The sequence below is a fragment of the Netta rufina genome (genome assembly GCF_964035555.1).
Source record: "Netta rufina genome assembly, chromosome: 4".
NCBI lineage: Eukaryota > Metazoa > Chordata > Aves > Anseriformes > Anatidae > Netta > Netta rufina.
Window position 1 is genome coordinate 16177678 of NC_140127.1, and position 13922 is coordinate 16191599.

The 13922-nt window shown below is 46.2% G+C and overlaps 1 protein-coding gene across 1 annotated transcript; it reads left to right on the forward strand.

Annotated features, from left to right (window-relative positions):
- The first annotated feature begins 5948 nt into the window (after positions 1-5948).
- CCNG2 (cyclin G2) lies at positions 5949-12617 on the forward strand. The gene is made up of 7 exons (XM_084286312.1): positions 5949-6340; positions 6911-7048; positions 8143-8393; positions 8568-8646; positions 8726-8824; positions 9783-9988; positions 10479-12617. The coding sequence occupies exons 1-7, from the start codon at positions 6230-6232 to the stop codon at positions 10615-10617; spliced, it is 1023 nt and encodes a 340-aa protein (XP_084142438.1). The 5' UTR covers positions 5949-6229; the 3' UTR covers positions 10618-12617.
- Positions 12618-13922: the final 1305 nt, after the last annotated feature.

Sequence of the window (13922 nt, forward strand, 5' to 3'; positions counted from 1 at the left end):
AAGCGATGAAATACGTCACAGTTTTGGAGTCTCTCCTGGTTCCTTCCCTTCTGTTGCTGCACAGAGAGTGGAATTTGAACGAGGTGGGGCAACAACAACCTGGGAGCAGCAAAACTGCAAATACTGCCTGCATGACAGCGGGTGAGGTCATTGACGAGTGCCTTCCTCTTCACACCTTTACGTGAGGGTTTGCTCTGGTGTGTGGGTGCAGTTCCACCTTCCTCTTCTTGTGTCAGAGCTGTTTTCGAGGCCCAGGAAATGAGTTTTGATAACATTGCAGAAGTAGGTTGCGTTGGATACCATGCATGTGAGGTTGGCAGTTAGCTCCTTAACACCATCACAGATCTTTTCAACCCTGTGTAGAGAGATGCCTTCACGAAAGCACAGGCAGAGAGAATCAGGCTCAATGACGAGCTTCGCTGCCTCTCCAGCCATTTCCTGGCGCTCTGTCAGCATTAGGGATGATAGATTTCTGTGGTTACCAGCATACCACACACTGGCATGCTCAGAGCTGTGAAAGAATACATAAGGGCCTATCTCGCTGTGATGTTGTTGCTGAAACAAAATCATTTTGCATCAGTGAAAATCATCAATGAGGGCTTGGTTTTTCTTCATGAATCAAGATTTTAGCACTAGGCACAAGTTACAAGCAATTCAGATTTTAGCTGTGTTTCGCAAGGGTTATGCCAGCTACCAGACAGGGAGTACAAACACTTCCTAGCAAAGATCTGTTTCTCATGGGCTTTTCAATCTCTCTCTTCCAGTAACCCTGTCTTGGAAGTCAGATTAAAAATGGAGTGAAAATGGAGGTCCAAAGTAGTCACCTTCAGTGTTTCACATTTAACATTTCATCATCTCTGAAGGTCTGCCGCCGCCGCCTTGCTTGTGAGCTGTAGCACTGCATATTACTCAGGCATTGTTTGTATGGGGAGGTTTTGTGATTTAAGTTACACTGGAGCACTTCCTCTTGTCCCAGAACTCCAGTGCAGCCGTGCTGGTATAGGAGTACTTTTATATGGCATGAGTACGGTAGCTTTTTTCAGGACACAAAGTGTGCAGTATCACCACATGGCAGCTGTATACCAGCTTAAATGCATCTCTAATTTTACCTGTGCATGAATGTCGGTAATATATAAACAACTGATAAATGCTTTCTGTCTACACACAGAAAGTTGGAGTCCTAGGGTACATACAACCAGTCCTGTGTACAGCCAGGGTTCTTTGCCTTTGGCCTGTTTTTGCTGAAGGTGCCCTGCAGTCAGCCACGCGTGGCAGGCCTTGCAGCTTAGCAAAGGTCCAAACAAACAAGCGGCACCTCCAGGTTTACTCTCTGGATGTGCAGGAAAAGCGTTTCAGGACACACATCAGAAAAATAGGTAAGCCTGACCTTTGCAAAACAAAGCGATTGCAGCTAAACAACATAGCCGTGCTCTTATAAATGTTCTCGTGTAGACTAACTTGCGTTTCCCTCGGTGGTAAGCTTCCTCCTCTTGTGGAAATTCCTCTCATCCAGCCATTAATATTGTTGGATGTTATTTCTGCACTGTTCTGCCATATGTTGTAGCAGCAAAACAAAACCCCAATCTCTAAAAACTGAACAGTCTGTCCTAAACTGATTATGTCTCCATTGGTTTGTGTTTGGTTCTTGTCTGCTCAAAATATTTTCTGCTAAGTATAGCTCCCTTCTCCTGAGCAAACAAGCTGGGTTTCTTTTTTCTGCACCCTCCCTTCCTAATTTTGACAGCTATTTTGAACTCGGGGTGGGGTCACTCAGGCATGCATGCACTGTCATTGCTCGTCTCTAGATGAGCTCTTGTTGCCAGAGAACCTTTTCCTCAGCACCAGCCTCATATTGGCATTCAGCCTCGGTTGGCAAGCCTTGCTCCCCTTCCTTCATTTAGGAAGCACGTCATAAATCTGAATAAATTCATTTATTTGTGAATTCTGAACCTGACCGAGTTGCATGAGCGCAAGGTGACGTGTGTGAAATTACACACCCCTGTATTGAAGGCAGGAGCTGCACCGGTGGGGACATTGACTCCTATGGCTACTAGAGAGAGGATCGAGTGGCTCTCTCCCGTAGGGGCTGTCAGGCGGGCAAATTTTGAATTCCAGGAGACTTCTGCATCGTTTTATCTCCTAGACTTGCTCCTTTACAACGGGCCTAGTGAGGAGAAGCCTGCGAAAAGGGTTCAGTTTTGAAAGCTTTAATCACCAGGGACTGGTCCCAGTGTTTCTACAAACAAGAGTCAGAATATTTTGGGCACACACACACACACAAAGCCTTCATGCATAAAAACATACACACGGAGGGTATTTTGTTTGCTTAAAGCACCACCTACTTTTCCTCCCCTCAGTTAAACACGAGCCACACAAATGTCAAATCACCCCGTGTAATTAAAATGGAGATTTATATATATATATGATGCCTCTTAAGGGGGGGAAAGATTCTAGGGCTAATCTCATTTGATGCAGGCTCTCCTGCTGTGTGATACTTTACCCATGTTCTTAAAAGAGCTTGAATCATCCTTGAATAAAATGCTAGTTCAGCATGAGCTGTTGTCTCCTGCATCACTGCAGAAAAAATGGATGTTGGCCAAAGCAGACACGTGTTTTTTTCCCTTGAATTAGGCTAAGTCCCTAATCATCATATAGCAGCAGTTTGGTCTCAGAGAGAGAAGTAGTCATGACTCCAGTGCCTTCTGCCTCCCAGTTTTTAGCATTTCTGCTGCTTTCCTGATGCCACCAACCTCCATACCAGTATAATGGGATTGCAATAGGGCAGTTAGCTTAATTAGTGGCTGTGAAGCTCTTTGTTTAAGTGGTTCAAATAAAGCTATTGTCCAAAGTGACCCTTATTGTTCTTACCTGGGTGACCAATTGCTGAGCTCTGAGTGCATGTGTCTGGAGTGTTAATTACCGCCTGTCCCTTAATCATGAAGGTTTGTAATCCTATTGCAGTTTGGAAGTGCTCGTGCCACAAGGCCCAATTAACATCCCTGATATCATCTGCCAGTCCACACACAGCTGTTAGCCACCCATAACTATTCTGGATGAATTGCTGTGCAGACCTGCCAGGGCACATTTTGCCAAGCAACTGGAAGATGGTTTAGCAAGACTAGATAAAATACAATCTTTGTAAGGTATTACTAATGCCATTTGATGGCTTTAAAAGACTCACATCACAACAAAAAAAAAAAAACAATAAATATTTCCTTGTTTAGTTTAAAATTTGTCTTATGGAATGTAAAGCTTTTAAGTTAAGGCTTTGGTATAAATCCTCACCTTTATTAGTATCCCTAAAGATTTTGGATGGTTTTTGCTCCAGGTTTAATTCCTTTTTCTGCTGATTTCACACCAGCCTTCCAGTGCAGCCTAAATCAAGAATCCTCCATCCAAGGCTAGCATCACTGTTTCTACCTAATGAGTGCTCTAGCATCTGTAGCTGAGGACTTTGAAACTTTTTGTTTACTGTATCTTTAGGTTCCCAAAGAATGTCAGGAAGGAAATGCTATTCTGTAAAGCACAGCAGGTCACAGCATAGATAAGTTGTGTTTTCTCATGATACTGGAAACATTTATCTTCCCCCCCTTCCCTTAATCACAATTAAATGGCACATTGAAAGAAAATTTGTTGTTCCTTGCAAAGGAAAAAAAAATACAGATTATATTTCTAGGCCTTACCGTGACTCCTCCTTTGCCTGCAACACTTGATTGTAGTGCCAGGTCCAGACAGCACAGGGAGCAGACTAAGTTTCCCTGTTAATAATCCCAAATATGATGCTGATGAGTACATTGCTTAAACTAAGGATCCTTCTGTTTTCTTTGTGTTTTGTTGTTGGTGGTGTTTTTCAGGCCAGCTCAGCTCTTTGCAACAGCTCAGTTAATTTTGGAGAAAGAAAGAGGGGCAGGTATCCTCATCTCCTAGCACAGAAAACGCACCCGTCTGATGCCAAGCTGCACAAAAGCACAGCCGAGCTGGGAACAGATTTCCCCCCCTCCTCCATTTACTGGAGATACGAATGATCATTGTGCAGAGTGCTCCACTAAGTTTAAATTAGTAAAGAGGATGCAAGTAGACGGCCAAATTAGTATTTTTGGTTGTCATGCCATGTGTTCAGCAAACGAACCTTTTTTGGCGTTTAGGTAAACTGGAACATATGTGCTGCTGGGCCGAGCAGTTCAGCGGTCAGAGGGAGAACATCCATGCTGCAGCTCGGTGGGGGCAAGACACTGCGGGATGTGGGGGAAAGAAGTGACAACTGCCCAGGGGGTTGGGTGTCAGGCTGCAGCGCAGAGCCTCAGCACGCACGCCCCACGTACACGGCGCCGCTGCAAGCAGGCGGTTTGAAGCCAGCTCCGCTAACAGCAAGCGTTGCTGTTCAGACTGGAGCAGAGCTGCAGCTATTGCAGATCCTAAAACTGCTTTTATCTCTTGGCTTCAGTCAGAAGTCGTCAGCTGCCGTGCCAGTTCATTCACCTCGCAGGGGTGCTATAACTCGGGCTGTTCAGAGATAACTGATGGTGATTTGTGGAAAACGGACTCCACAATCAGTAAGATTGTAAAGTTGGTAAGTTTATTCAGCGCTGGGCAGCATGGGGGTAGTCCCACCAAAGTCGCGTGCACCTGATGCAGCAACTTGCCTTGGTTATATGCAGCAAAGAGTTGTATATGCTTGAAGTTTCACACTACGCCTATACATATCCATAACCTGTCCCTGCTTAGCATTAAGATTAGTTCAAGGAGTCATTTCCATAAACTCCTCCCATCTGTGCTTGCGCAGTGTCTCCTGGTGGTGGTTGTCAAGACTCATGGGGATGAAGGCTGATGACTCTTCCTCATCACTGCCAGTTGACCTCTTGTCTCTGCGCAGACTCAGTTGCTCCTTGGCTCTTGTCCATCCGCAGGGCCAGTTTCTTAAGACAGGCTCACACTCTTACTAAGAGACTGACCTTGGTAAGGGGCCCAAGGCTTCTTGCTTTGGTTAATTTGCACAACGCACCATAGGTAGCAAAGACACCAAGTAGCACCCTGGTGTAGTGCTGTCGGCGCTCTGTCTCTGCTGGATAAATTCTCCCACCCCCCTCTCTCGGTGGTACCACAGGAGCGCCGTCCCGTCAGGAATATCTCAAGGAGACCTGGCGCGTGTGTGTGGGAGCCCAGGAGCGCCCAGCATCGAAATAATCTTGCAGAAATTGTCGGCCATCGTCGCTGGCACGGCAGCCAGTAACTGCGCCTAGAAATAGCGAGTGGCATAGCAACATTGCTGACTGTGTTGTGGAGAGGGCGGCTTATTTTTCCAGACAGCGCCATTTAACAAACATTTGCTGTTTGTTGAAATTTTCTGTGGGGCCGCTGACGGGGACCGACCGTTGGCAGCGACCGTTGGCGGCCACCTCCGCGCGCTCCCGCCGCCCGCGCGCGCAGCCCCCCCCCCCAACCGGTGAGCCGTTGCTAAGGCCCGCGGCTGTGGGCGGGGCAGAGGCAGAACTCGGCCGGCCAATCAGCGCTGACCCGCCCCGGCCCGGCAGCCAATCGCGGGCGGTAAACAACACAACGCGCGGGGCGGGGCGAGGGGAGGGGGGGAGCAGCGCTGGCAGCCAATCAGGGCGCGGCAGGGAGCGGGCGGACTGTTTGAAACGGGCGAGGCGCCACAAAGGGGCCGGGGCCCTTTAAAGGAGTGATGTGACTTCGCTGTGTTCCTCCGCCGGAGATTGGCTCTCGTTAGGAGGAGCGCGGTTTTGCCCCGCTGCCCGCTAGGCGGGGGCTTATCCCGGTGGCTGCGGCGGGTCCTGAGCGCCGAAGCCTCTCAGCGCTCCGCTAGGGTGCGCGGCTGCGCGCGGACTACTTTACGCCCTGCGGCCGGACCTAGCTGGGATCACTCCGCGCTGAGAACAAAACCGGGGGGGGGCGGGGCCGTGCCGCCTCCATTTTGCTGTGGGGCGGCGGCGGCGGCGGAGCCGGGGCGGGGGGCGGCGGCTCGGGATGGTGGCGGCGCCGCGGGCATCGCAGTGACCCGCTGCGGGGCGCGGGCGGCCCTGCCTGGATGCGGGGCCCGCGGGAGAGCCGCCCGGCCTCCGAGCGCTGAGGGGAAGCGAGCCGGGGCGGGGGGCCCGGCGCCCCCTCGGCGGCGCCTGAGGCGAGAGCTGGCAGCGGCCGGCGGCCTCCCGGCCTCCTTCCCTCCCTGAGGCGGCCCCCGGCTCCGGGGGGGGGGAGGAGGGGAGCGAGGATGAGCAGCGAGGCGCTGCGGCTGTTCAAGCAGCTGAACCTGCAGCTGGAGCAGGAGGGGCGCTTCCAGCCCCGCGAGAAGGGGCTCAGCCTCATCGAGAGCGCGGCCGAGGTGAGGGGGGGCCGGGGGGAGGCCCGGAGCTGCGGGGGGGGGGTGTTTGTGCTCCCCGAGGGGCTCCGGGCTTGTGTTCTGCCTCCCTGCGCAAGCTGCTGCTGTGTTTAGAAGGCGTTGTGCTGTCGCAGGGGGGCTTTCTGTCAGGTAGTTTTCAGTTTTTGTTGTTGTTGCCTTAATATTTGATGGAAAGAACCTCTTTGGAATCAGTCCCCTTGCTTGTTTTGAAAGCAGAACTTGTGGTTGCCTAGTTATTTGCAGTCAGGCAAAACAGAGGATTAGCTGGGTTTGGTCCTCAGATTCCCCGAGGTTAGGAGTCTCTGTGTGTGTGTGCACTTGATGAGAATTGTCATCTGGTAAGTGTGCACTTAAAGATTTGGGTATTGCACTGCTGAGCGGCTTTTGAGTCTCAAGTACGTGACTGAAAACCTCCTAGGTTAAAAGACAGCAACAGGAAGTATTTAAGGGGAGGAAAACAAAGAATTGTTTCCCTTTAGTCTAAGTAAGACTGGTCTGGGAGTGTTGACGGTCCTCTGTTGTTCAGTTCTGACTCTGCTTTTCTTGTCACAGAATGAAAATACCCTGTGCCCCAGACAAAGGAATGCCAAGGTGGAAGATCTCTGGAGCCTGACCAACTTCTTTGGGTTTTCAACTGAGACGTTTGTTTTGGCTGTTAACATTTTGGACAGATTCCTGGCTCTTATGAAGGTAAATCTGGGGGGAAAGGGGACCTGCTGTAGTGTCAGCTGGGAATATACAGGTTTCCTGTGAACTTTCTTTCCAGACAAATGGGGGGGGGGGGGAAGATTGTGATCTGGGACTGTTCCTAGATCATTTCAAAAAGCTATTTACTGTTCTTAGGTTACTGATGTTGCTAAAGTGCTTATAGGCAAGCTGGGAAGTAGAGCACAGTTCTTGCATGACATATTAGCTTATATTGTGGTGATACATTCACTACTTTATGGCCTCTTCTTACCTTTAAAGACAAGTAGCAGCATGGTTTATTTTATTTACAGTAAGCCTGTAGCCTTTACCAGGCAGATACAAAAAACTAAGTATGATTTAATAAAGAAAGAAATAAAAAAAAAATTTGAAACCTACTTCTAGGTACTGTGGTAGTACTGAAATACAAGTACTGTGATAGAAGCTTAGTTTTGAGCTGGAACTAATGCCACAAGATCATCTTCTGGGTGTTTTTCTTTTGTGTTTGTGCTGCTTTGTGGCAGATCTTGAACTTAAATCATTTCCACATTACTGAGCTGGCAGAAATATTAATGTCTAGAGTTGGATCAGTTCTCTGGCCTGACTCAGGGTTGCACAAAAACATTTTTCCTGGTATATGGCAGGGAACAGCAGAGAGAGGGACTAGTTGTTGAGTGGTAAGACTGCCTAGAACAAGCTCAGGCCGGATTTGGTTGGGCTTTAAAAGAGTAAGTGAGCACTGCCACTTGGAGAAGGGAGGTAGTGCAGCTCCTGCTTTGTCATGTTTTCATAGCGTAGTGGTGTGGAACGGCTTCAACAGAGGGTGCTCGGCTGTTGAACTTTGGTGTCCTTCAACTTGGCAGTGACAGGTTGGTTCTGCTGTATTGGCTCTGCCTTGTGGTGAAACCGAAGTGATGAAACTAGTCATGATTGCATCAGGTGTATGAGTGGACTGATGTCAGGTCTAATGGAGATAAGTTCAGTCTTTCTGTTGAACTGTAAATATTTCAAAACTACTCAGGCTGGGTGAGCTGTTTTTTCCCTGTTTGGCAAGCACCACATATACAGGTGGGAAGTATTCATGGCGTTTCCTCTTCTAGGTGAAACCGAAGCATTTGTCCTGCATTGGAGTTTGTTGTTTCCAGCTGGCTGCCCGAGTAGTTGAAGAAGAATGCAATATTCCATCTGCTCATGAGATTATCCGCATCAGCCAATGTAAATGCACTGTGTCCGACCTGAAACGGATGGAAAAGATAATTTCAGAGAAGTTGCACTTTGAATTTAAAGCTACTACTGCCTTAACTTTCTTGCACTTGTACCATACAATTGTACTCTGTCATACCTCAGAAAGGTGAGTTGAGTTGCATGTTGATGCTGTTTGCAAAGGCCTTTTTTTTTTTTTTTCTTCAGCTGCATCTTAAAACGATTATGGGGTTGGCTAGAGAGGAGGCTGCTCCTTTTGTCTCACTTCCTGACGTGTTAATACTTGTTGACATGAATGCTGCTTCTCTTGGGTGTCTTACAGGAAAGAAGTACTGAATCTGGACAAATTGGAAGCACAACTGAAAGCTTGCAACTGTCGTCTAGTCTTCTCTAAAGCAAAAGTAAGTCGAAGTAGCTTTTTGTTGACTTCTGAGTACACTTTGATTCGTGTATGCTGAGCAGTGTTTTTTGTCCTTCTAGCCATCTGTCCTGGCCTTGTGCCTTCTCACTCTTGAAGTTCAGACTTTGAAATCTGTTGAGCTGTTTGAGATACTTCTGCGTGTTCAAAAGCATTCAAAGGTAGGTGTTTTTGGTAGGTTATTTCTGCAGTTGCTGGGACAGCTAATGATGTGTGCAGCCTTACATGTAAGGGACACCTGCTGTCAGCAAGCAGTCTGCGCAGGTAGTGCTTGGCATCAGCTGAAACGAGCCATGAAACACACCTTTAAGCATGTCTGAAATTCCTACACTGCTCCATTGATGGAATGCCAAATGCAAATAACCACTCCCTAGTACAGAATGGGATGGAGTAGTCACTTCTCAGTGGCACATCTTGGCACCTACTCAACATGCAAAATGATTATAGCTTAAAAACTGGGTTAAATGTATAAAATGAGAAGAATTGCTGATCTAATACCTACAAGGTACATGTTTTAACAAGCAGCTGATGTAACTTGTACAGTTCCAGCTGCATGTTTTAAAGACTTCTGTCTGTTAGGATGACTAAACTGTCTGCAGGGCAAGTTATTCTTTTTGTCTAAATAGCTCTCATAAAATTTATAGCTTCTAGCTGCGTGTTGTAGCAAGCGATAGTCTAAAACAGACTTAGCACTGTTGTAGTCAACCTGAACTACCCCAGTTTCTTGAGGAGTGGGAGTGTTTTTTAAAGTATGACACCATCTTTAAAAGATGGTACTATCACAAGGGCAGCAGGACCCTCGTACACTGCCTTCTGTTAGTCTTGCTGTGCTGTGTTCACACAAGTAAAGCCCTCAAAAATGCTCCATTGCATTTTTCCTGTGGAAATATTAAAAATGTTAATAGCCACTGACAGGCAACTCCAACCCAGATGGTTGTTTCTAGGAGGTGTATAGGTGTTCACCTTCAAAAGCAGCAGAACTTTGACAAAGGTGTGACAGGAATATCATTTCTCTTGACTGATTGTTTCAGTCAGTCACTTCCTTTAAGGTAAAGTGGAGGGAGGGGTTATCTTTTCTGCCTGCTAATATAATAACTCAGTTGTTTTTTCACTTTCCAGATAAGTGACAGTGACCTCCTTTACTGGAGGGAACTGGTCTCGAAATGCCTGGCAGATTATTCTTCTCCTGAGTGTTGCAAGCCAGATCATAAAAAGCTCGTTTGGATTGTTTCAAGACGGACAGCCCAGAATCTACAGAACAGTTACTACAGTGTTCCTGAGTTGCCAACGATACCAGAGGGTGGCTGTTTCAATGAAAGCGAAAGGTTGGTAAAACTGGCAGCTACCCTGGGGGAGGTTCTTATTTTCTGGAAATATTAATGGTAACACTGAGTAATGAGGCTTATTCAGTAACTTTTGAGAAAATGTTACCTTTGAAAAGAGTAGTGGACTTAAAAATAGATCTTCGCAGAAGAAAAACTGTGGAACTGTCATTGCGATGTTCAAGAAGCACAAGGCATGCTTTGGGGGGTGGGATGTGTTCCTTGTAGATAGTAAAGGAGGCTTACAGAGTCTTAAAAAATCATTTTCATCAGAAATGTGGAGCACTGGAGTCTTGATTGGTAGGACTTTTTTGGCATTAGGAAAAAGGAAGCTGTACCTTGTTATGACTTAAGCCCTAGTGCCGAGGAGTGTTTAGTCCTGAAATGTTAGCTAGGAGCAGAGCAGTTTGCATGAAAACCCAGGATTGAGGAACGCTTTACCTCTTTCATGGCGTTGTGCTGTGTTTAAAATCTTTCCTACTCTTCCTTCCAGTGAAGACTCCTGTGAAGATATGAGCAGCGGAGAAGAAAGCCTTAGCAGTTCTCCTCCCAGTGATCTGGAAGGCACCTTCTTCTTTGAACTCAAAACTAAAACAAAATGGCAAACTCTTAACTCTCAGTCTTCGCATTAAGTCTTGATTGTAGTAGGTTAAGATTTTTTAATGCACCATAGTTTTGGCAATAATAAGAGGAGGTGGTGTTCTGTAAACCGTCTGTGTTTAAGGCAAGAGTTGCTGTGGTACAACAATGCTTTGAATGCCTGCCTTGTTTTTGCTTTTCTAACTCTTAAAGAGGAAAAAAACAAAACAACTCCCATTCAGGTCCCAGTTCAGCCAAAAAGTTGATGTCCAGTTTTGATGTCGACAGGGATAAATGCAGTCCTGTACCTGGTGGCCCTGATACTTAGCAGCTAAACATAAGCAGCACGGCAGGCTGACAGCATACTGGGCTGCATGAACAGGCTGCAAGTTGAGGGAAGTAAGTTTTTCTTCCCTTTACTTGACGTTTGTTCTTGCCTGGAGCAGTGTCCAGTTTGGGCCCAGCTTGTTCAAGTCTGTCACACAGCTGCCAAGGTGGTCAGGGGGTCTGGGGTACAGGGCCTGTGAGGAAAGGCTGGGGGAAATGGGGTTACTCAGCTTGGCACACAGGGCTTTGAGGGGGAGTAGGGTCGAACAGCAGCCTTTCAGTATGTGAGAGAAGGTTGCTGGGATGATTATTTCATGGCCTTGACTGAAGTTCATGGAGTAAGAATGAGATGTCCCACATAGGTTGAAATGGGAGGTTTTCAGTTAAAGTAATAGAAGACTTGGGGCTCCATGGGGACAGTCAAGCATGGGAATGGACTAAGAGGGGCTGCACAATCATTGTCCTATGAGGTTCTCAGGCTTCAGTGTGACAAAACCCTGAGCAGCTTCTCTGAACTCAGTATTGGTGCTGCTCTGGCAGGGGCTTGGCACGGAGTCCTGTGAGAGCCCCTCTGCTCTGCAGAGATCGAATTGGCTGAGTGGTTCAAGGGGCATGATGCGCACACAGTACCATGCTGAAGTGATTTACTGTCAGATGGGCCTTCTTAATACTGAAACTGCTTTAACACTTCATGTGCTGGGCTCCTTTTCAGCAGAATCTTGTGTTTTTTCAAGCAGTTTTTATTTAAAGCTTAGTTTTTCATACACTTCAGGAATCCCTGTTTCAAATTAGGAGTATGCATGGTAAGAGATTTCTAGTCAATACGAGCTTTTACTAAAAGTGGTAGCGTAAAGTGTGACAGGGCTTACTTTCATGTTTTTCTTTAATGCAGATGAGCTCACACTGAAACTCCCGATGTATGCTTCGGTGTGTTTAAAATCTTAGTGTTAACATGTAAGTCCATATTGTTAGCCTAGGCTTATTGACACGGTCAATCTTGAAGTCTACATTCCTTTGAATATTTAACCCTTGTAGTTGATTTCAGTATATTCATGTTATTGATTGAGTCATAATCAGACTTGTTTGCATGCTTATGTAAAGCAGTTAGTGCAGGAAACGTTGATATTATGCAGTAATATCAGGTAAATGTGATGTTGATGAAGTAGTTAATGTAATGGTTTTTCCTGAACTTTGTAACGAAGCACATGAACTGAAGTCTGCTTGCACTCCCCTGTACTGAGAGTATGGCAGGGAGCAGGCGGCATTAACTCAGAGTAACGGTGAGAAGCGTGGTGGTGCCAAAGTAGGAATGAAGGAGCAAAGAAGCCAGAGGCCGTTTTGTAGGGGGAAGAGTTGTTTTAGAATATGAGCAGTGCTGTAAGTTCATAACTGTTACATGATTTCAGTTTTATAAAAATACAAAAAGTTTACAAAAAATGTAAATAAAAATGTAAATTAAAAATGTACAGAAAAAAAATTTAAAACAAGAAAATGAGCAGAAAATACTGTATTTTTTTACCTTGTAACTTTTGTAGGTATGTTGCATGTAGATATTAATTTATTGTGTACTCTGTATGATATGAGCACTGTACACTAGAAGACTTCTTACTGCGACTCAGCACCTGGAAGCTCACTTTGGAAATAGAGTACCTTGGTTGCAAGTAATGAACCTACTGCGTCCTGTTTCAGTTGAGAACAAAAATAAACCAATTGCTGTATTTGCTAACTGGTGTGAGTCACGGTTGGTTGTACTTGAAGCATTTGGCTTGCTTTCTTCTGCTGCTCTCTAGCTTGTGTGGTATCCCAGTTGCTTCCTGGGTCCTCTGGAAGTTTTGGTAAGCTGTTGGCAAAGAAAGCTTTTTGTGCGTGGCTTGATGCTGGACGTAAATCTCTTCTCAGCTTTGCTCTTGGTTTGGAAAACTGGTGAGAGGCATCCTCTGCTTATCACCCAGCTGCAGCTGCGCTCTGCTACGTGCCAGGATGAGTTTTGCTGATGGTGTTTGCACATCTGGCAAAGGAGAGCTCCCGCTAGTGGTACAGTTAGGGGTGGTCATGCACCAAGCGCCTTGGGTTTTGCTGTCTGCTTGCTGCTGTTTGCAGTCTTCCGGGTGAAATCTGATCACTGGATGTGTCTGTCATTGCAATCAGATCTACAATAAGTCATTAAAAAAAAAAAAAAAACACTTGAATCAGTTCCCTCTTCCTGTCAACATGCCATCTTAGGAAATATTTCTGGTCTCTGTTTCAAAATAATGGACAAGGGGCCCCAAATGTCTAGCTGGCTTTTCACTGTAGGACCTCAATGAGCTTTCATAGCATAGGAAGAAAGGCATTGAAAATTACTCAGGATGAACATGGAAAAGTGAGAGAAGATTCACTGACCAAGTCACAAAGGAAGTCACAAAGGCACGGGGGGACTGGGAGAATTACTGCCAACTGTAGGAGAGGATCAGGTGTGAGACCATTTAAGGAACCTGAAGGTGGACAAGTCCATGGGACCTGATGAAATGTATCTGAAAGTACTGAGGGAACTGGCACATAACACTGTTAAGCCACTTTGTGTCATATCTGAGAAGTTACCGAGATCCAGTGAAGTTTCTGGTGACTTGAAATGGGGAAATATAACCCCCTATTTTGAAAAAGGAAAAAAAGCTAGATCTGGAGAACTACAGGCCAGTCAGTTTCATCTTTGTATGGGGCAAGATCAGAGAGCAGATTCTCTTTGATCTACATTCTGGGATGGATGTCAAGATATCCCTTGTAGATGCTGGGATGGATGCCAGGATGGATTCCGTGATGTGGGGATAGATCCTGGGATATCCCTGATAGATCCTGAGACAGATCCCAGGAAATAATTCATTATTCCATGATAGATTCCATGGTTCTGTGACAGATTCTGTGACTCTGAGAGATTCTATGATTCCATAACAGTTTCTATGACAGATTCTGTTATCCTATGACACATCCTATGATAGATTCCATGATTCTGTAATAGATGCTGAGAGATTCTGTGATAGATTCTATGATTTTA